We start from the raw sequence: 20,683 nt of genomic DNA on the forward strand, positions 1-20,683 counted from the left end.
AAATAAAATAAAGTTGCTTGAAATGGCAACATTTTGAGTTGTTCATGTGTATTATCAGATTTAGAGATGAAAAAGAAAATATATTTTTTCATAAAGTTACACTACGCAAATGGCAACAGCTCAATGGAATGGCCCAAATAAAACCTATTGGTTAATCTTTTTCCTTTGGAAGTCCCTTATTCATAGAGGCAGTTTCCTGACCACACACATGCTATGAACTCTCCAAGGGAGGGTGGAGAACAAAGACGTACTTGTTCTCACCGCCTGCACCACTTTGATCATATTTTTCCCCTCAACTCCTAACATCTGTATGTTTCCGCTCCCTGACTGCAGAGAACACAGGAAAGAGGAAGTCAACGACATGAAGACATTGCACATCTGAAGCGCCGTGGTGTCATCCGAGACATTATTGCATGGCATATGAGGTTTATGATGATATGCTGTGATGTAGTAACCAGCAGCTGTGAGCAATTTATTTTGCATTCACATCACATACACACATTTCTGCAAGATGAACCGTTTTTTTGTTTTTTTAAACAACTGGGGTGACAACAAAAATGTTAAGTGGGATTCAACAGCTGATGTCAATATTTAGAATTATTTTTGTGCAGTAAAAGTCCTATTTTAGAGTGTGTTTTTCTTTTGTACCATTACTTTTTACTACTAAGCACTAGAGTGACAAATTGTTCTTGCGTGTATTCAACATAATTGGCCAATAAAGAGAACTTTAATTATTCCAAGTTATCTTTTCAGGCCGTCGTGCTGCTCATTAAATTGGGTCCCAAGGTGCGGACGATAGGCAAACAACTTTAGCAGTAGAATAACTTGTGCCAAATTAATGAACAAAAGCAGAAACAGTCCAAACGACAAGTAGTTGCAGCTTAACAGTCTTACTTAGACATAAAGGCACAGGAAAAGGCCGGAGCTGTCACCATCTGGTGGGCGTTGCTTGCAGCATGATCCCAAGGATGCAGGGATAGCAGACGACTTGCAGGTAAAAGTACAATTATTGGCAGCAGGGAGGTGCAAAAGAAGACAAGTATAGAATGATCCAGCACAGAAGGAACTAAATCGAAGTAATTAATGAGAATCAGGTGTGCTGGCAGGAAATGGAACAGAAAGTAAAGGTGCTTCAAAACACAGAGACCAAACAGGAAATATTGACAAAACAAGAGCACCAGGACAGAAAGTCATTCGAAAACACAGGAAGTAGAAACGAGAAATAAGAGCACTGGACAGGAATTAAAATGCCAAACATGACCAAAATGTCAGTTGCATTCTTGACAGTAGTTCCCCTTCCTATGACAGGTACCATAAGTTTTAAGTTCAACAGAAAGTCTAAAAAATCAAGGGAGGGTGGAGGGAGGAATGGCAAAGGGTCGCCAAACTGCGTCCGCCGCCTCAAAGGACCGGCCAACAGTCTAGATTATGTGGTCCCGCAACCAGCGGGCAAGAGCCAGGTGTCGCTTCTGCAGCAGGCGAGGACGGCGAGCGCCACATGGGCGCTTCTGCAACAGGCGGCGAAGCTCAGGCGATGACCCCATCGGGAGAGAAACAGGCGATGACCCCACTGGGAGAGAGACAGGCAATGACCCCACTGGGGTTGAGACAAGCGATGACCCCACCGGGAGAGAGATAGGCGATGAGCCCACTGGAAGAGAGACAAGCGATGACCTCACTGGTTTTGGGGTTTGTATATGTATATATAAATATATACACACACATAGTCGAGATTTCTGTGGTTTATCTGTTATAAAGTGCTCAATATCGGGGTAGAGCGGAATATACGTTAGGTCAGGAAAAAACACAAGAGGCTATATCATCCCTACAAGCCTGTTTTGCAGGTTTCCCTGCTCGTCAGGGGATTTTATAAAATCCTGCGAAACAGGCTTGTAGGGATGATATAGCCTCATGTTTTTTCCTGACCTAACGTATATACACACACACACACACACAAAAAAAAGGGATTACTAATATATGCCTATGTATGTATATATATATATATATATATATATATATATATATATATATATATATATATATATATATATATATATATATATATATATATATATATATATATATATATACACACTACCGTTCAAAAGTTTGGGGTCACCCAAACAATTTTGTGGAATAGCCTTCATTTCTAAGAACAAGAATAGACTGTCAAGTTTCAGATGAAGGTTCTCTTTTTCTGGCCATTTTGAGCGTTTAATTGACCCCACAAATGTGATGCTCCAGAAACTCAATCTGCTCAAAGGAAAGTTTTGTAGCTTCTGTAGCGAGCTAAACTGTTTTCAGATGTGTGAATATGATTGCACAAGGGTTTTCTAATCATCAATTAGCCTTCTGAGCCAATGAGCAAACACATTGTACCATTAGAACACTGGAGTGATAGTTGCTGGAAATGGGCCTCTATACACCTATGTAGATATTGCACCAAAAACCAGACAGTTGCAGCTAGAATAGTCATTTACCACATTAGCAATGTATAGAGTGTATTTCTTTAAAGTTAAGACTAGTTTAAAGTTATATTCATTGAAAAGCACAGTGCTTTTCCTTCAAAAATAAGGACATTTCAATGTGACCCCAAACTTTTGAACGGTAGTGTGTATATATATACACACACACACACACACACACACACACACATATATATATATATATATATATATATATATATATATATATATATATATATATATATATATATATATATATATATATATATATATATATATATATATATATATATATATATATATATATATATATATATTTGTATATTTATATTTTTTCCTTTTATCAATCCATCCATTTTTTATTGTGGCTGAAACACTCCTTTGTGATCCAGGACCACATTCATTGGATGCCAAATGAAACCACTTCCTAACTGTGATGTAACCTTTCAGCAGAGCCAAAATGTAACACGCAGAATAAAGGACTCCCCCTTGTGGGTGTTTTCCTTTTCCCATTTGTAGGCAGAGACAGTAGAGGTAATTAATAATTATACTCTTTATGGCGGAAAGATAACAAGTCACACACATACACTGCATGTAGTTTTCACAATCCCTGCGACACGGCTTTAGGATCGAAGGCGCCCAGAGAACTCTCACACAGAATGACAACACCGTTGAGAGTGTTAGACGTTTAGTGAGCCATGCCGATGACAGATCAATTTGCACTCTTAGACAAAGCAAAAGCAGCTGCTTAATAAAATGCTCCAACACGCTTTCCCTTTGACATGCAACACTGACAACGTTTACAGCAACAGTAAGACACGTGAGAAAAAAAAAAACATCTGTTGATATTTACATGTGACATACATTGATAGATTTTTTTTTTTTTTATCAACAATATTTACACAGCAGTGTGGAAACTCCACATAAAACACGATGGACGCCACTCGCCGTGTTATTTGGCTTTAAAGAGTCAATGATGAGGAATCACAACATTAGACAGCGACAACTCCTCTTGCAGCCTGTTGAGAATCTGCTTATAAAAAGCCTGCTAAATGTTTGATGACGTGTATGAAACGTAGTATATTAGCCATGACATGAGGAGGATTACAGCTGTCTGATATAGACGACAGCCTCCAACACGGACGTCATACTGTTCTTTTATTGCAAAGATCTTCCGCACCCTGGGTCAGGGGTTTAGACGATGGATCCCTTGGAGGACGACAGGTGGATGGACTGGATGCGGACAGCCAGAGTTTTCTCCAGGTTCTGCAGGATGTCACAGCTAGGACTATCTGGAGGTACGTTGTACAGCAGCTGTTTGAAAGGCTCCACCTCTATGAGCAAGACCATGTTCTTCAAGAAGTAGCCCTCGATGTAGGATGCCAAGTCGGGTGCGTCCAGAAACTGTGTGAAGACAGTAAGACCAATGAGCTGATAGGCAATGGGAAAAGAAACCAGTTGTCTTGTTTTCACCTTGGTGTGGTTGTAGATCTCCACGCACGTCTCCGTGTTGATGTTCTTTGAGCAGATGATCTCACAATGCCTCTGCAAGGCCTCCAGCTGGAAGAACTTGGACGCAGACAGAAGCTGCAACAACAAGTCTTACAATTAGATGCATATTGTTTATACCGTATTTTCCGGACCATAGGGCGCACCGGATTATAAGGCGCACTGCCGACGAGCGGGTCGAGTCAGGTCTTTTTTCATACATAAGGCGCATTAAAGGGGTCATGTTATGATTGTTTTCTAAATTAAAAACACTTCCTTGTGGTCTACATAACATGTAATGGTGGTTCTTTGGTCAAAATGTTGCATAGATCATGTTTTACAGATCATCTTCAAGCCGCTTTCTGACAGAATGCGCCGTTTTGTGGGCGGTCTTATTTACGTGGTTCACCCTCGGCAGCGTCTTCTCCCCGTCATCTTTGTTGTAGGACGTGCCAGGACGAGAGTCAAAGAAGTGTCAAAAGATGGAGGTAACTGTTTTAATGACATTCAGACTTTACTTAAATCAATAACAGAGCAGCATCTCCTCATCCATGGCTCACTAGTGCAACAACGCCGGAAAAGTGTCCCGTGAAAAACCGTCCCGTGAAAAGCCGTCCGACCGGAACTCTCTAATAACTAAAGTTCCGTGGGTGAATAATGGAAACTCACTACACTGGTAGTTTTTAGCGCTTCCACAGCGAGATACACTACCGTTCAAAAGTTTGGAGTCACATTCAAATGTACTTATTTTTGAAGGAAAACACTGTACTTTTCAATGAAGATGTCACGTGGGGGGGTCGCAGCTGGCTGCGGGGTTGTTCTTCCCATGCAAAAAACGGCTCCGGACGACAGCGTGAAGGTGAGCTTGGATTTATTCAAGATAAATCACTAAAACTATCACACATGCAAACAATAAAGCAAAAAGGCAAGCGTGCCTAAAACACATGAAGCTTAATTACTTGGCACAGATGACATGGCATAATCAAACACTTACTTGACATAAACGCGTGACAAACACAATGCAGGCAGAACGAGTGATGAACAAAGATAGACTTAAATAACAGTGACATGATTGGAACAAACAGGTGCGTGACTCAAAACGTAAAACAGGTGCGTGACATGACAGGTGAAAACTAATGGGTGACCATGGAAACCAAACCAAACAAGGAAGTGAAACCAGGAACTAAGAAAGTGTCCAAAAAAACAAACAGCACATGGCCAAAACAAAAACATGATAAACAGACATGACAGAACCCCCCCCATACGGACAGATCCCAGATGTCCAAAAAACAAAACACAAAACAGGATCAAGAGTCATGGGAGGGCGGGAGGGCGGAAGGGGGACATGGCGGTGGGTCGCCAGGCCAAGTGGCCCCGAATCCACCGAGGCATAGTCATGTGGCGGCGGCGAGTGGAACGCCGCCGCCGCAGGCGAGGTGGACGACCCGGGAAGGGCCACACCCGTGGCCGACGAGAAAGTGGGCGCACCCGGCGTGGCGGACGACCAGGCAGCGGCCACATCCGTGGCAGACGAGAAGGCAGGCGCTTCGTCGACGTGGCAGTAGCAGATGACGAAGCTTGTCGTGGTGCGTCGGGCGGCAAAGCTTGGCGTGGCGTGTCCTGGCAGCGTGGGTCTTGGTCTTGGCAGCGTGGGTCTTGGTGTTGGTCTTGGTGTTGGTCTTGGCAGTCTTGGTAGTCTTGGCAGTCTTGGTCTTGGCCTTGGCAGTCTTGGTCTTGGTCCTGGTCTTGGCGTGGGTCTTGGTCTTGGTGTGGGTCTAGTACCGGAGCTTGGCGGCGTGGAGCTGGAACCGGAGCTTGGCGGCGTGGAGCCGGAACCCGGAGCTTGGCGGCGTGGAGCTGGAACCGGAGCTTGGCGGCGTGGAGCCGGAACCGGAGCTTGGCGGCGTGGAGCCGGAACCGGAGCTTGACAGCGTGGAGCCGGTACCGGAGCTTGGCCGCGTGGAGCCGGTACCGGAGCTTGGCCGCGTGGAGCTGGTACCGGAGCTTGGCCGCGTGGAACTTGACGTGGTGCAGGTGGCCTAGCTGGGGGCTGTGGCTTGGCATGGTGACGGACTGGTGGTGGCGGCCGGGATGGAGGTTGCTGCCTGGTTGGGTGCAGCTGAGCCACCCCACCAACACAGCTCCCGGTCCCAGCCCCCCCCTCAAGGAGCGGATACCAGACGCGCTCCCTGCGGTCTGGCATCTTCTTTAGGGGTGGGTGGAGGGTGGTCAGGAGGGGGGCAGAATTCTCCCCATTAAATTGTCCAAAATGTCTATTTACCACCCCCACATAAGACTGGGTCTGAACAAATCTAAATTTTGAAAAAAATTTCTCAAAGGGATTATTTTTTGAAACAAAGTCCTTAGTGGGCGGCTGACAGAGGGCGTAAATGGAATCTAAAAAAAAATCTTGGTGTCTGACGTCATTACCAGTGGGCGGGATGACGTCATCATATATACATATATACATATATACACTACCGTTCAAAAGTTTGGGGTCACATTGAAATTTCCTTATTTTTGAAGGAAAAGCACTGTACTTTTCAATGAAGATAACTTTAAACTAGTCTTAACTTTAAAGAAATACACTCTATACATTGCTAATGTGGTAAATGACTATTCTAGCTGCAAATGTCTGGTTTTTGGTGTAATATCTACATAGGTGTATAGAGGCCCATTTCCAGCAACTATCACTCCAGTGTTCTAATGGTACAATGTGTTTGCTCATTGGCTCAGAAGGCTAATTGATGATTAGAAAACCCTTGTACAATCATGTTCACAGATCTGAAAACTACTACAAAACTGACCTTCCTTTGAGCAGATTGAGTTTCTGGAGCATCACATTTGTGGGGTCAATTAAACGCTCAAAATGGCCAGAAAAAGAGAACTTTCATCTGAAACTCGACAGTGAAGGCTATTCCACAAAATTGTTCGGGTGACCCCAAGCTTTTGAACGGTAGTGTGTATATATATATATATATATATATATATATATAGATATATATATATATGTGTGTACCGTATTTTTCAGAGTATAAGTCGCACCGGAGTATAAGTCGCACCTGCCGAAAATGCATAATAAAGAAGGAAAAAAACATATATAAGTCGCACTGGAGCCTGGCCAAACTATGAAAAAAACTGTGACTTATGGTCCGAAAAATGCGGTATATATGTGTATACATATATATATAAAATGAAAAAAAAAAAGGAAATACGACCACATTAGTCCAGTGCTCAGGTCACTGCACTGGCTTTCTGTTGCTCAGAACATATACTTTAAAACAGCTCTCCTTGTGTAAAAGTATTTTCATGGTCTTATGCCAAAGTACATCTCTGACATGAACCATATGAACCATCCCGAGCTCTGAGAACCTCAAGGAGTGGTCTCCTGCTGGTATCCAAAGTCAAGACCAAACATGGTAAAACTGTGTTTCGCTTCTAAAATCTGGAATAATCTTCCTGAAAATATGAGACAGACCTTCATCCATCCATCCATCCATCCATCCATCCATCCATCCATCCATCCATCCATTTTCTACTGCTTGCAAAGTCTGCAATCCAGTCTGATAACACTCTTATTTAATTGCGCATATGACAACTAAAACCATTTTATCTACAGCATTTGATTGATTTTTGATAAATTACGATTGTTTTTATGATGATTGTATGTTCTGATTTTAATTTGAATTATTTGTCCTTCTTTTAATTTTCTTTAAAACACTTTGAATTGCCTTGTGTACAAAAAGTGCTCTATAAATACAATTGCCTTACCATTGTCATAGCCACTGGGGAATGTTCAATTTCTCCTAATTAATTTTTGTTATTTTTAACAGAATGTGTTGTGTTATTATCCATCTGCATGGTGAGGCACATTTGTAGTATTTGGATGAGTGTGACTCTTACTAATTGCCATCTCATAAGGTGTTTCTTTCCTTGCCCATACTTTTTTCTTCTCATCATTCCAGGAACAGTGAAGGCTTTTCTGGCAAAGTCTAATCTGTTTTTTTCTGTGCATGAAAGTTAGCACCTCTGTGTAAACACGCTGTAATTACAACAATGAAGGCGAGATTTCACAAAACTGTTAAAAGAGACAATTTACCAGAAGATTAAACTAACCTCCATAACATCAGGGTTCCTAATGTGCAATGCTTCTGCTCCGCCGAAGTAGAGATACTGCATCACCAGCTGAGAAGGAAATTGGCACAGCTTAATGCTTCACATGGATACGTAGAATACAGCACAGTACAGTACGCCATGGTGTTTAGGGATGTAACGATTGATCGATATAGTGATAAATCCATTTATATCCCTACATTTCAAGTATATTGGTATGTGCTTGACAAGTTTGCCTTCCAAACGATTGGAATTGATCCAAGACCGTATTAAAAGGGAATGGATCGATGTTATCAATACTAAAAAAAAGAAAACATTGGATTTAAGAACGGCCAACTTTATATTAAGTTTAGCACTTTCGATAAAAGGGAGGTTAAACGTCAGGTTTGTCTGCCCATCTGTGGCATCATCAAAACAAAAATGGCGAATACCTAAGGTGGTCGAGAAAGGTCACAACCAACGCAAACACCACAAGACACTATCATTAATTACAACACAAAAACTATCAACGACAGCAAGATTGTAAAAGCCACAATATTTAAAACACCACGACACAATAATATAAAGTCACAGCTTAACTTTAAACCACAAAGAATGCAACGGAACAAAGTTACGGCGACGCACCAGCTTGAGTCAGAAAGTTAAAAACAGTGTAATAAACACTCTAAGTATATTAGTATTATTGAAAAAGTAAAAAAACACTTTATTTATGACTGAAAAAGTGGTCAAACTTCACTTAGTTTCCAACTTTCATTATATCCTTGGCCATTTGGTTCATGTGTCGCTCAAACTGGTCCGCTTTCATTTTCGTTATGTCTTAATGATGTTCCGTGTTTATTCAAATGAGAGTAGTAGCAGGTCAAACCAGTGCTCAATTAATCTGAAAAGATTTTGTTGTACTCAATTTCTCAGGTAAATCTACGGCTAATTCAACCAAAAAAGATACTGGTTGCACGTTATTTTGGATATTTATATTTCATTATTTTTATTAGGGCTGTCAAAATTAACGTGATAATAACGCGTTAACAATAAATTCCTTTAACGCCGATCATTTTTTTTAACGCGCGATTAACGCCCATGCGTTCTGACTTCTTTTTTGACCCTCAGTTCATTCTGTAGCTTGGGGAAATGGAATGGTGTTCAATTACTGTTGAGCCACAAGCTTGAAAATAGCGAACAGAAATGCACAAACAAACTTGTACAACATGTAATGTATAGAACAGTGGTTCTTAACCTTGTAGGAGGTACCCGAACCCCACCAGTTTTATATGCGCATTTACCAAACCCTTCTTTAGTGAAAAATAAAATGCTTTTTTTTTCAAATTCAAGACAAAGTTATATGTTTTTGGTAACACTTTAGTATGGGGAACATATTCTAAGTAACAAAGACTTAATTTAAAGTTATTTGGTTAGGGTTCGGGTCAGGGTTAGAGGGTTAGGGTTATAGTAAGGCCATGCCGAATAAGGCATTAATAAGTACTTAATAATGACTAGTTAAGAGCCAATATGTTACTAGTTTGCATGTTAATAAGCAACTAATTAATGGTGAATATGTTCCCCATACTAAAGTGTTACCATGTTTTTTTTACTGGTGCACAAAATGAACCGTGCATGAACATCACCTTGTTCAAACAACAAAACCAACACAGTGCATAAACTCACAACAAATTACACACCTGCAAATCAGTCAAATGTTGCCGTATACGTAATACGCCGATAGGGGGAATAGAGTCGGGTGTGTTTTGACCTCCGCCGAACCCCTGAGGCCGACTCACCGAACCCCTAGGGTTCGATCGAACCCAGGTTAAGAACCACTGGTATAGAATATCAGAAGCATATATTCAGGTAGAAATATCCCATTTTAATCTACCAAACATCTTTGACGAATCAAATCCAATCGTATCAATACATATTTTGTGTTTTAATGACTGAAACTGGTATCTGAACACGGTGTAGCTCCTCCTCCGAATGCAAGTGGTCCAACAGCAGGAATACGAATTCTGTATTCCAACAAAAAACAAAATCTGGCAAGACACCAACGCACTGCAGGTAATTTTTTGTTCTCTTTAAACACGTGTTATGTCCTTTTTTTGTGTAGATCGGTTTAAAAAAGCATAATGTTAAAAAAACACTTTATTGAATCAATGCAATTGTCCAGTCATGGTTATAAAAACTTTTAAATTATCTGTCTATGGTGCACTTATTAATGACCAAAAAATATATTTATCTGCGATTCATTTTGAGTTAACTATGGACAAACTGTGATTAATTGTGATGAAATATTTAAATTGTTCGACAGCCCTAATTTTTATGTTGAAAAACAACAGCAAAAGTAGCTGGTAAATTTACTGTTAAAATGTTGGTTACTGTACTTTTATTGAAAATGTCTTAAATATTGAAAATGTGAGCAGAAAATGTTTCCTATTGTCGATTCAACCTATAATGTTGGTTACATTTTATTCAAATAAGATGTGAATGCATTGGCCGTTATTAATTGTTTACTTGCTTGTTTGTATTTATAATTCATTTATACCTAATTCCCTTACAAGAAATAACAGGAATATAGGAAATTTCACCTGCAGTATCCAGTACCCACTATTTATTTCACAGGCAGACTGGTTAATTTTTTATTGTATTTTTTGCTAAAAAGTTACTGATCTTTTTTTAAACTCACTGAATTGTTTCGGATTGTATCGATCTAAAAACATATACAGTATATATCGTCCGTGAATCGTATTGGCAACCACAAATTCTGAATCTAATCAAATCATTGTTAAAACTAATGGTTACACCCCTAACTGTCATTCAAGCTGCATTACCTGAAAGATGTGATATTTCACATGGCTTATTTCAATGCAGGTGTTTTCACCACAAGGTCTGTTTGCCAGAAGAGTTTTGAACCTTCACAAAAAAAAAAAGACATTGAAAGAGGTTAGTGCAGGGGTCAGGATCAGGCCCGTGAACAGGTTTTATCCGGCCCGCGGGATGAGTTTGCTAAGTATAAAAATTAACCTGACATTTTTCAATGAAAGAAACTGTTGTTCTAAATGCGTCCACTGGATGTCGCAATAGCAATTCTATGTATCTTTGTAGATGATGCTACATATGTACAAAATAAACCACATGATGTTCGATGAAAATGATCAAACTACATGAATAACATCCTGTAATTTCATTTTGATATCATTTTTTTTATCTTGATAGATTGACAATTAACACCAACGAGTTGACTGATCACATAATTTATTCAGAAAGTATAAATAACGACAAATAAAGATAGAATACTATTAACCGCAACAAGTGTTAAAAAAAACCCCAACAACATTCTGATTTGTACAATTTCAGAATGTGCTTGTTCTATTTCTAAACAAAGAAAACAATCTGAGGTTTTCTTTATTTTTAATTTATCGTGCCGTGATTTTACCAGTCCGGCCCACTTGGGAGTAGATTTTTCTACGTATAAAAATTCACCGGAATTATTTAAATGAAAGAAACAGCTGTTCTATAGGTGTCCACTGGATGTCGCAATAGCAATTCTTTGTATCTTTGTAGATGATGCTACATACTGTATGTACAAAATAAACCACATGATGTTCGAGGAAAATGATCAAACTACATAAATAACATCCTGTAATTTAATTTTATCTTGACATTTGAATTTGATTTTATCTTGATAGATTGAAAATTAACACCAATGAGTTGACTGATCACATAATTTATTCAGAAAGTATAAATAACGACACATAAATACAGAATACTATTGACCGCAACATGTAAGTGTAAAAAAACCCCCAACAACATCATGATTTGTACACTTTCAGAATGTGCTTGTTCTATTTTTAAACAAAGAAAATGATCTGAAGTTGTCTTTATTTTTAAGTTATAGTATGTACACCAGGGGTGTCCAAACTTTTTCCACTGAGGGCCGCACACGGAAAAATTAAAGCCATTTTGATATTTTTCATTTTCAAACCATAACAAAATATATGCATGTTTTATTTATTTTACCTTTAGGGGTCACGGGAACCATAAAGGGTCTCAGTCATTAAAACGTTAAAAATAAGTCAGATTATTATTTTTTTTAAATTATTTTACGCTTACAGTAAATCTCTATATCAACTTCAAGTTGATATAAAGTAATACACATTAAAAAAAATGTTTTATGGCTTTTCTGTCAAAAACAACTTAGTTTTTTTATAGTAAAACTGAAATATGCAGTATTTAGTAATTAGAGCCCTAAAAGATCAATAATGCAGGACACCATTGATTTTAATTATTTCATATTTTTGAGTAATCACAGTGAAAAGATAAATAAAGAATCACTAAATATATTTGGGATCCAAAAGGTGCCCCACTCATAAAATTATACATTTTTATTAGGTTTTTCTTTTACTTTCAACGCTTAAGTTACGAGATCAACTTCAGATATATCTGTCGATTTTATGCTGGAACTATTATTTTGTTTGTTTTATGCGCTTTTGTCAAAGAAAACGTTGATGTTTTTATATGGCTACTACACAATATATGCAATATTTACCACATAACACATTTTAAAGTGAAATATTTGAAGTAATTGGAGCCCTGAAAATAATTAATTATAACATGGATTTTTTTTTTTGGAGCAATGGCAAAAAAAGAAAAATGAAGAAAGACAAAAGAAAAAAAAAAAGCCTGCATGGCAGCTTTTGTGTCAACATTGCAACTTTTTCTCGTTAGATTTCACCTCATTCCACTTTTTTTATGTTCTTTTTTAATTTTACAATAGTATTTCCAGAATGTGCGGCGGGCCGGTAAACAATTAGCTGCGGGCCGCAAATGGCCCCCGGGCCGCACTTTGGACACCCCGGATATACACTAAAGTTAAAGTCCCAAACGACAGTCACGCACACACTAGGTGTGGTGAAATTTGTCTTCTGCATTCGACCCATCTCCATGTTCACCCCCTGGGAGGTGAGGGGAGCAGTAAGCAGCAGCGTGCGCCACGCTCGGGAATCATTTTGGTGATTTAACTACCCAATTCCAACCCTTGATGCTGAGGAGAGGCAAAGGGTCCCATTTTATTGTAGTCTTTGGTATGACTATGGGCGGTCTCGGGGCGGATGCTCTAACCAAAAGTGAAGTGAATTACATTTATATAGCGCTTTTCTCAAGTGACTCAAAGCGCTTTACATTGTGAAACCCAATATCTAAGTTACATTTAAACCAGTGTGGGTGGCACTGGGAGCAGGTGGGTAAAGTGTCTTGCCTGAGGACACAACGGCAGTGACTAGGATGGCGGAAGCGGGGATGGAACCTGCAACCCTGAAGTTGCTGGCACGGCCGCTCTACCAACCGAGCTATACCGCCCCAAGGCCACTGAGCTGAATACACTAGGACGGGGGTCGGCAACCCGCGGCTCTAAAGCCGCATGCGGCTCTTTAGCGCCGCCCTAGTGGCTTTCTGGAGATTTTTCAAAAATGTATGAAGAATGGAAAAAGATGAGGGGAAAAAAAAAATATTTTTTTGTTTTAGTATGGTTTCTGTAGGAGGACAAACATGACACAAACCTCCCTAATTGTTATAAATCACACTGTTTATATTAAACATGCTTCACTGATTCGAGTATTTGGCGAGCGCCGTTTTGTCCTACTAATTTTGGCGGTCCTTGAACTCACCGTAAAGTTTGTTTACATGTATAACTTTCTCCGACTTTCTAGGACGTGTTTTATGCCACTTCTTTTTCTGTCTCATTTTGTCCACCACACTTTTAACGTTGTGCATGAGTGCACAAAGGTGAGTTTTGTTGATGTTATTGACTTGTGTGGAGTGCTATTCAGACATATTTGGTCACTGCATGACTGCAAGCTAATCGATGCTAACATGCTATTTAGGCTAGCGATGTGTACATATTGCATCATTATGCCTCATCTGTAGGTATATTTGAGGTCATTTAGTTTCCTTTAAGTCCTCTTAATTAAATGTATATCTCATGACACATGTAATATATGGCTTTTAATTTTTTGCGGCTCCAGACAGATTTGTTTTTGTATTTTTGGTCCAATTTGGCTCTTTCAACATTTTGGGTTGCCGCCCCCTGCACTAGGAGGAAAGGGCAGCCATAGTTGGGAAATAAATCACCTAAAACAATTTTTAAGCAGCCTGAAAATCATTTAAATGTGCAATCAGTCATAAAATACAACATACTGTTAGTTCCTGGTGAAACGTACCTGTTGGAGGCTGTGAAGAGCAGGACTTTATGGGCGTAAAAAGGTTTCCCCTCCACCAAAAAAGTCACATCCGACATCTCCTTATTGTTGAGGAAGTGAGGATCTATAAGATACAAACCCGGTTTTATTTCTAAGTGAAAAAGCTCCAAAGTAATTCATGTTTTACTTCCAATCGCCGAGCACTAGAGGGCGCTCTGTCCCTTTTCTGTCCGTTACACGCTCATAACAGTAAACTATACATTTGGGATCTGATAACACACAGCTGGCTTTTTTATTGCATGCTGATGCCGGGCATAAAACAGCATCTCTCTAACCACACAGTGACAGACTCTCACCGAGGCGCGACGACTGCTTGCGCTTGATCTCTGCCAGTTTGGGGACGGGATAGGGCCCGTAACACTGGGTGAAAATAGCCGACAGCTGCTGGCTGATCACTTCGTTCTGACCAAAACACACAAAGTGGCACACATTGAACGTTTCATTTCACACGTACAAGAGGTGCATCAGATCCGTTTTACACCAACGGCTCCTAAGAGATGAGCAGGAGGTACAACTGTGAAAAAGAAAAAAGGACAAGACAAGGATGCTCCTACAGTTATTCCCATCTCGCCCGTGTGTGTGTGTGTGTGTGTGTGTGTGTGTGTGTGTTGCCACAGCAGAAGGGGAACGAAGGAGCAGTGTAATTTGCTACAAGACCGCCCCCCCCCCGTGTGCAGTCAGACTGCTTGCTCTTAATGAAGCTTGACACCAGAAAAGAACCTAGTAACATCCAGCAGGAATAAATAGGTGTCTATACTGTGGAGAATAGATGGAGGAAATCGACATCTGACGACATAACCATCGAGATGGGCTAGCGACCCGCGGGCCGTGCACGGTGCACTTCCTCTCCCCTGGCACGGGACGCGGGTCAGTACGGGGCACGTGCACCATTTAGCCGAGTCATAGAAAGACTGCAATGCGATGAACACAGAACTTTCCTCCAGAAGGTCTTATCTTTGTCCATGTGATGTCGGATGAAACAAAAATTGAGCTGTTTGACCACAATACCCAGCAATATGTTTGGAGGAGAAAAGGGGAGGCCTTTAATCCCAGGAACACCACACCTACCGTCAAGCATGGTGGTGGTAGTATTATGCTGTGGGACTGTTTTGCTGCCAATGGAAGTGGTGCTTTACAGAGAGTAGATGGGACAATGAAAAAGGAGGAGTACCTCCAAATTATTGTTGGGTGTTCCAACAGGACAATGACCCCAAACACACGTCAAAAGTGGTAAAGGAATGGCTAAATCAGGCTCGAATTAAGGTTTTAGAATGGCCTTCCAAAGTCCTGACTTAAACGTGTGGACAATGCTGAAGAAACAAGAAAACCAACAAATTAAGCTGAACTGCACCAATTTTGTCAAGAGGAGTGGTCAAAAATTCAACCAAAAGCTTGCCAGAAGCTTGTGGATGGCTACCAAAAGCGCCTTATTGCAGTGAAACTTGCCAAGGGACATGTAACCAAATATTAACATTGCTGTATGTATACTTTTGACCCAGCAGATTTGGTCACATTTTCAGTAGACCCATAATAAATTCATAAAAGAACCAAACTTCATGAATGTGTTTTGTGACAAACAAGTACCGTATTTTTCGGAGTATAAGTCGCACCGGAGTATAAGTCGCACCTGCCGAAAATGCATAATAAAGAAGGAAAAAAACATATGTAAGTCGCACTGGAGTATAAGTCGCATTTTTGGGGGAATTTATTTGATAAAACCCAACACCAAGAATAGACATTTGAAAGGCAATTTAAAATAAATAAATAGTGAACAACAGGCTGAATAAGTGTACATTATATGACGCATAAATAACCAACTGAGAACGTGCCTGGTATGTTAACGTAACATATTATGGTAAGAGTCATTCAAATAACTATAACATATAGAACATGCTATACGTTTACCAAACAATCTGTCACTCCTAATCGCTAAATCCCATGAAATCTTATACGTCTAGTCTCTTACGTGAATGAGCTAAATAATATTTGATATTTTACGGTAATGTGTTAATAATTTCACACATAAGTCTCTCCAGAGTATAAATCGCACCCCCGGCCAAACTATGAAAAAAACTGCGACTTATAGTCCGAAAAATACGGTATGTGCTCCAATCAAAAAAAATAAGAGTTGTAGAAATTATTGGAAACTCAAGACAGCCATGACATTATGTTCTTTACAAGTGTATGTAAACTTTTGACCACGACTGTAAATTAACTTTGATTGATTGATTGACTTTGAAAAACTGCACAGACTCAAAATAGACCAAAGGTCAACACACAGCATACTTGCTTACCTGCGACTACATTTGTGAGCTTAATATGTGTTTTAATTCATGCGATTCCTCCTCTTGCAAGTTTTTAGTGACACCCAAACACATTATATAATAAATAATATAAATCAAGTACACAGACTCAAAATAATCCAAAAGTTGCTCACTCATCTGCGTCTACATTTATGTATTTCCAATGTGTCATTCAGTTAATGCGATGACAAGTTATTAATGATAACCTACGTACAGTTGAACCCCGAATTTTTAAACCCCCTCATTGTACTACATTTTCGACTTATGAACTACAGTCCAAATAAACGGCTTCCTCCCCCCTCTTCCTTTCCGCTGCACGCCTAAAAGATTCACTGACAAGGTGAAGTGGATGTTGAAGTTAAGGAATTTTATGATTTGCCGTCCCGTATCTAGAAAAAAAAAGTACGTACACTACCGTTCAAAAGTTTGGGATCGCCCAAAGAATTTTGTGGAATAGCCTTCATTTCTAAGAACAAGAATAGACTGTCGAGTTTCAGATGAAAGTTCTCTTTTTCTGGCCATTTTGAGCATTTAATTGACCCCACAAATGTGATGCTCCAGAAACTCAATCTGCTCAAAGGAAGGTCAGTTTTGTAGCTTCTGTAACGAGCTAAACTGTTTTCAGATGTGTGAACATGATTGCACAAGGGTTTTCTAATCATCAATTAGCCTTCTGAGCCAATGAGCAAACACATTGTACCATTAGAACACTGGAGTGATAGTTGCTGGAAATGGGCCTCTATACACCTATGTAGATATTGCACCAAAAACCAGACATTTGCAGCTAGAATAGTCATTTACCACATTAGCAATGTATAGAGTGTATTTCTTTAAAGTTAAGACTAGTTTAAAGTTATCTTCATTGAAAAGTACAGTGCTTTTCCTTCAAAAATAAGGACATTTCAATGTGACCCCAAACTTTTGAACGGTAGTGTATTCTGTATTGAGCTGTCAAGAGAAGTGCTTTGTTCCGTATTTTTACATGGGTGAAAGTGGGCAACACAGACGATCATTTTTTTAATGCTCCCGAGTTGGTGAAGCGAAAAGAGCCAATTGTTATTTTGTCAATGTTCCCAGGTTGGCGCCACCAGCAGAGTTGAAGGAAAAAGATCGATAGTGATGTCGCCATAGAGGTTAATTTGTGCTTTTTTATTACAAAAGCCTTCTTCTGACACTAAATTAATGTAACTGAATTTTTTGCATTTGAATTTGACCAAGAAGCAGCTGGAAGGAGTTACTGTAGAAGTCCACTCTCCAAATTATTACATTATTTCATAAAACTACTGCAGTTGTTCACTTTACTTTCTATTGTATTGTATTGTATGTACCTGAAAGTTTGTTTTTATTTTTAAAAGGCATGTTGCATGTTGAAATTGTGCAGTTTTGGGGGCCAAGCACCGGGTAAATAGTGTTTCATTAATTTGAATAGGAGACTATGATTTGAGGTACAAGACTTTTTGAGTTAAGAACTCCGTCACAGAACCAATTAAGCTCGTAAGTTGAGCTACTACTGTAATTAATAACAGCCACCATCTTGCACACAATAATAATAATAATAATAATAATAATAATAATAATGGATTAGATTTATATAGCGCTTTTCTAGACACTCAAAGCGCTTCACAGAGAAGTGAGAACCCATAATTCATTCACACCTGGTGGTGGTAAGCTACTTTCATAGCCACAGCTGCCCTGGGGTAGACTGACGGAAGCGTGGCTGCCAATTTGCACCTACGGCCCCTCCGACCACCACCTATCATTCATCATTCATTCACCGGTGTGAGCGGCACCGGGGGCAAGGGTGAAGTGTCCTGCCCAAGGACACAACGGCAGCGATTTTGGATGGTAAGAGGCGGGGAGCGAACCTGCAACCCTCAGGTTTCTGGCACGGTTGCTCTACCCACTACGCCACGCCGCCCCAATAAATCATTACTTATCACTTACATCCTGAGTGGAGATTTTGAGTTTCAAATAATTTAAAATAAATAGTCCCTATTAGGATGAGTGTAAACATAATGTATGTATTCATTCAATATGTTCCCCATTATAACTCTTTTAAATACCAGAGAGGTCATAATCCAGCAGGTACAAGACATTGATACAACGTTGATCATATACAATACAGGCCAAACGTTTGGACACAGCTTCTCATTTGATGGGTTTTCTTTATTTTCATGACTATTTACATTGTAGATTGTCACTGAAGGCATCAAAACAGATGTGGAGTTATGGGTGAAATAACTGAAAACGTTTTATATTCTAGTTTCTTCAAAATAGCCACCCTTTGCTCTGATTACTTTTTTGCACACTCTTGGCATTCTCTCGATGAGCTTAAATAGGTCGTCAGCTGAAAGGGTTTTCACTTCACTGGTGTCATAATTTTGATGCCTTCAGTGACAATCTACAATGTAAATAGTCATGAAAATAAAGAAAACCCATTGAGATGAGAAGGTGTGTCCAAACTTTTGGCCTGTACTGTATATTTAAAGACAAATCTTTGTGTTTTTATTCAATATGTTGATCAAAATGTCCTCTTTTCTCATTGCTTTTTGCCCTTTGGCTTGATTTGTCCATTTTTTTTTTTCTTTTTTTTTTTTTCTTTCTACAATGTGCCACAAGTCCATAAAAAAAGTACATAACTCCACATGTGTTCATTCATAGTTTTGATGCCTTCAGTGACAATCTACAACATAAATAGTCATGAAAATAAAGAAAACCCATTGAGATGAGAAGGTGTGTCCAAACTTTTGGCCTGTACTGTACATGTCCTTTAAAACTGACTTTGAAACAACGTTGCAAAATAGTTGTATTTGTAAATTGAGACAACGTTGATGTCCAACATTGTATCCACGCTGTTGGTTGGGAAATGACCAAATTTCAATGGTCATTTCAATGGTTGTTTCAGCGTTGTATCTGTGTTGTAAAATATAGGTTGTAAAATGGCCTAAATTCAATGGTCGAATCAACATCAGAACCCGACATTGATTAAACGTCGTCAAAAAGCATGTTGTTCCAACGTTAGGTTTGAGTTGCTCAACGTCAGGACCTAATTCAACAAGTTCTCAATGTTGTTTTCATGTCTTGTGCCCGCTGGGAATTTGAGTGAGATAGCAGCAATTACAGTAGTTATTAATTAAGGTTCACTGATACCCTTGTGAAAAGATATGCAAACAAAAGAAGTCAAAAAAATATGCTAAAAAAAAACAAACAAAAAAACTACAGAGACAAGAGCATGACACTGTGTACCTTGCTGGCTCTGAGGATCTGGAACATAAGAGGCAGGCCGTGCGTGATGAGCTCTTCCGTGTACTCTTCCTCTTCAATGCAGCTGAATTCTTTGAGAATACCCTGGATCAGCGGTCGGCGGTGCTGGTAGAAACACGTACGCAGGGACTCCATCCAAGTGTGCAGTGTCCATGGCACCCCTTAGATCAAGGGACAGATGTAACAACGCGCAAGACATGGAAAATACATTTCTGACATAGACAAAATAAATTATTATGAAATGTTGCGTGAACTAACCAAGGCTTCGTATGTCTATGGTGATGTCAACATGGCCGTGTTCGGAACTGTGGTACATGGCTTCTTTGAGAGCTTTCAGTTTGGCTTTCCCTGTTCTGATCAGGTCCGTCTCAGACAAGCTTTTCCCTTCCAGTTCAGAGCCTTCTGCCAGAATCTCTTCTAGGGATAAAACGTCTCCTTTTCCCTTTTCGGTGTGAGACAGCAGCTTACGAAATACATTTCTGGAAAGAGAAAACCAAGATTGAGGTGAATTGCCATGTTGTTTGTTAGAAGTCATTATCTAATTTGCATCATTGGCCATGACGCAAAACTAACAACTGAACGACTATTTTGTTTATTGTCATAAGAAATCTGAAGCATTAGACCAGCTCAGTGGCCTTGTGGTTAGAGTGTCCACCCTGTGACTGGAAGGTCGTGAGTTCAAACCCGGGCCGAGTCATACCAAAGACTATAAAAATGGGACCCATTGCCTCCCTGCTTGGCACTCAGCATCAAGGGTTGCAATTGGGGGTTAAATCACCAAATTATTCCAGAGTGCGGTGCTCTC

At 39.7% G+C, this 20,683-nt stretch overlaps 1 protein-coding gene across 2 annotated transcripts in view; it reads right to left on the reverse strand.

Annotated features, from left to right (window-relative positions):
• Positions 1-3,021: 3,021 nt before the first annotated feature.
• The window catches only part of btbd11b (BTB (POZ) domain containing 11b), a 235,948-nt gene continuing 218,286 nt past the window's right edge, over positions 3,022-20,683 (reverse strand). For both annotated transcript variants that reach the window (XM_062035658.1, XM_062035657.1), the window contains 8 exons: positions 20,137-20,357; positions 19,861-20,039; positions 14,608-14,713; positions 14,273-14,375; positions 10,886-10,967; positions 8,070-8,138; positions 3,939-4,052; positions 3,022-3,869 (listed from right to left, as the gene is read on the reverse strand). In XM_062035658.1, coding sequence (XP_061891642.1) covers positions 3,660-3,869; positions 3,939-4,052; positions 8,070-8,138; positions 10,886-10,967; positions 14,273-14,375; positions 14,608-14,713; positions 19,861-20,039; positions 20,137-20,357 — 1,084 coding nt within the window. In that variant the 3' untranslated portion in view covers positions 3,022-3,659. The remainder of the gene's footprint in view (positions 3,870-3,938; positions 4,053-8,069; positions 8,139-10,885; positions 10,968-14,272; positions 14,376-14,607; positions 14,714-19,860; positions 20,040-20,136; positions 20,358-20,683) is intronic.

This window comes from Entelurus aequoreus, linkage group LG24, assembly GCF_033978785.1.
Source record: "Entelurus aequoreus isolate RoL-2023_Sb linkage group LG24, RoL_Eaeq_v1.1, whole genome shotgun sequence".
Taxonomy (NCBI): Eukaryota; Metazoa; Chordata; class Actinopteri; order Syngnathiformes; family Syngnathidae; genus Entelurus; species Entelurus aequoreus.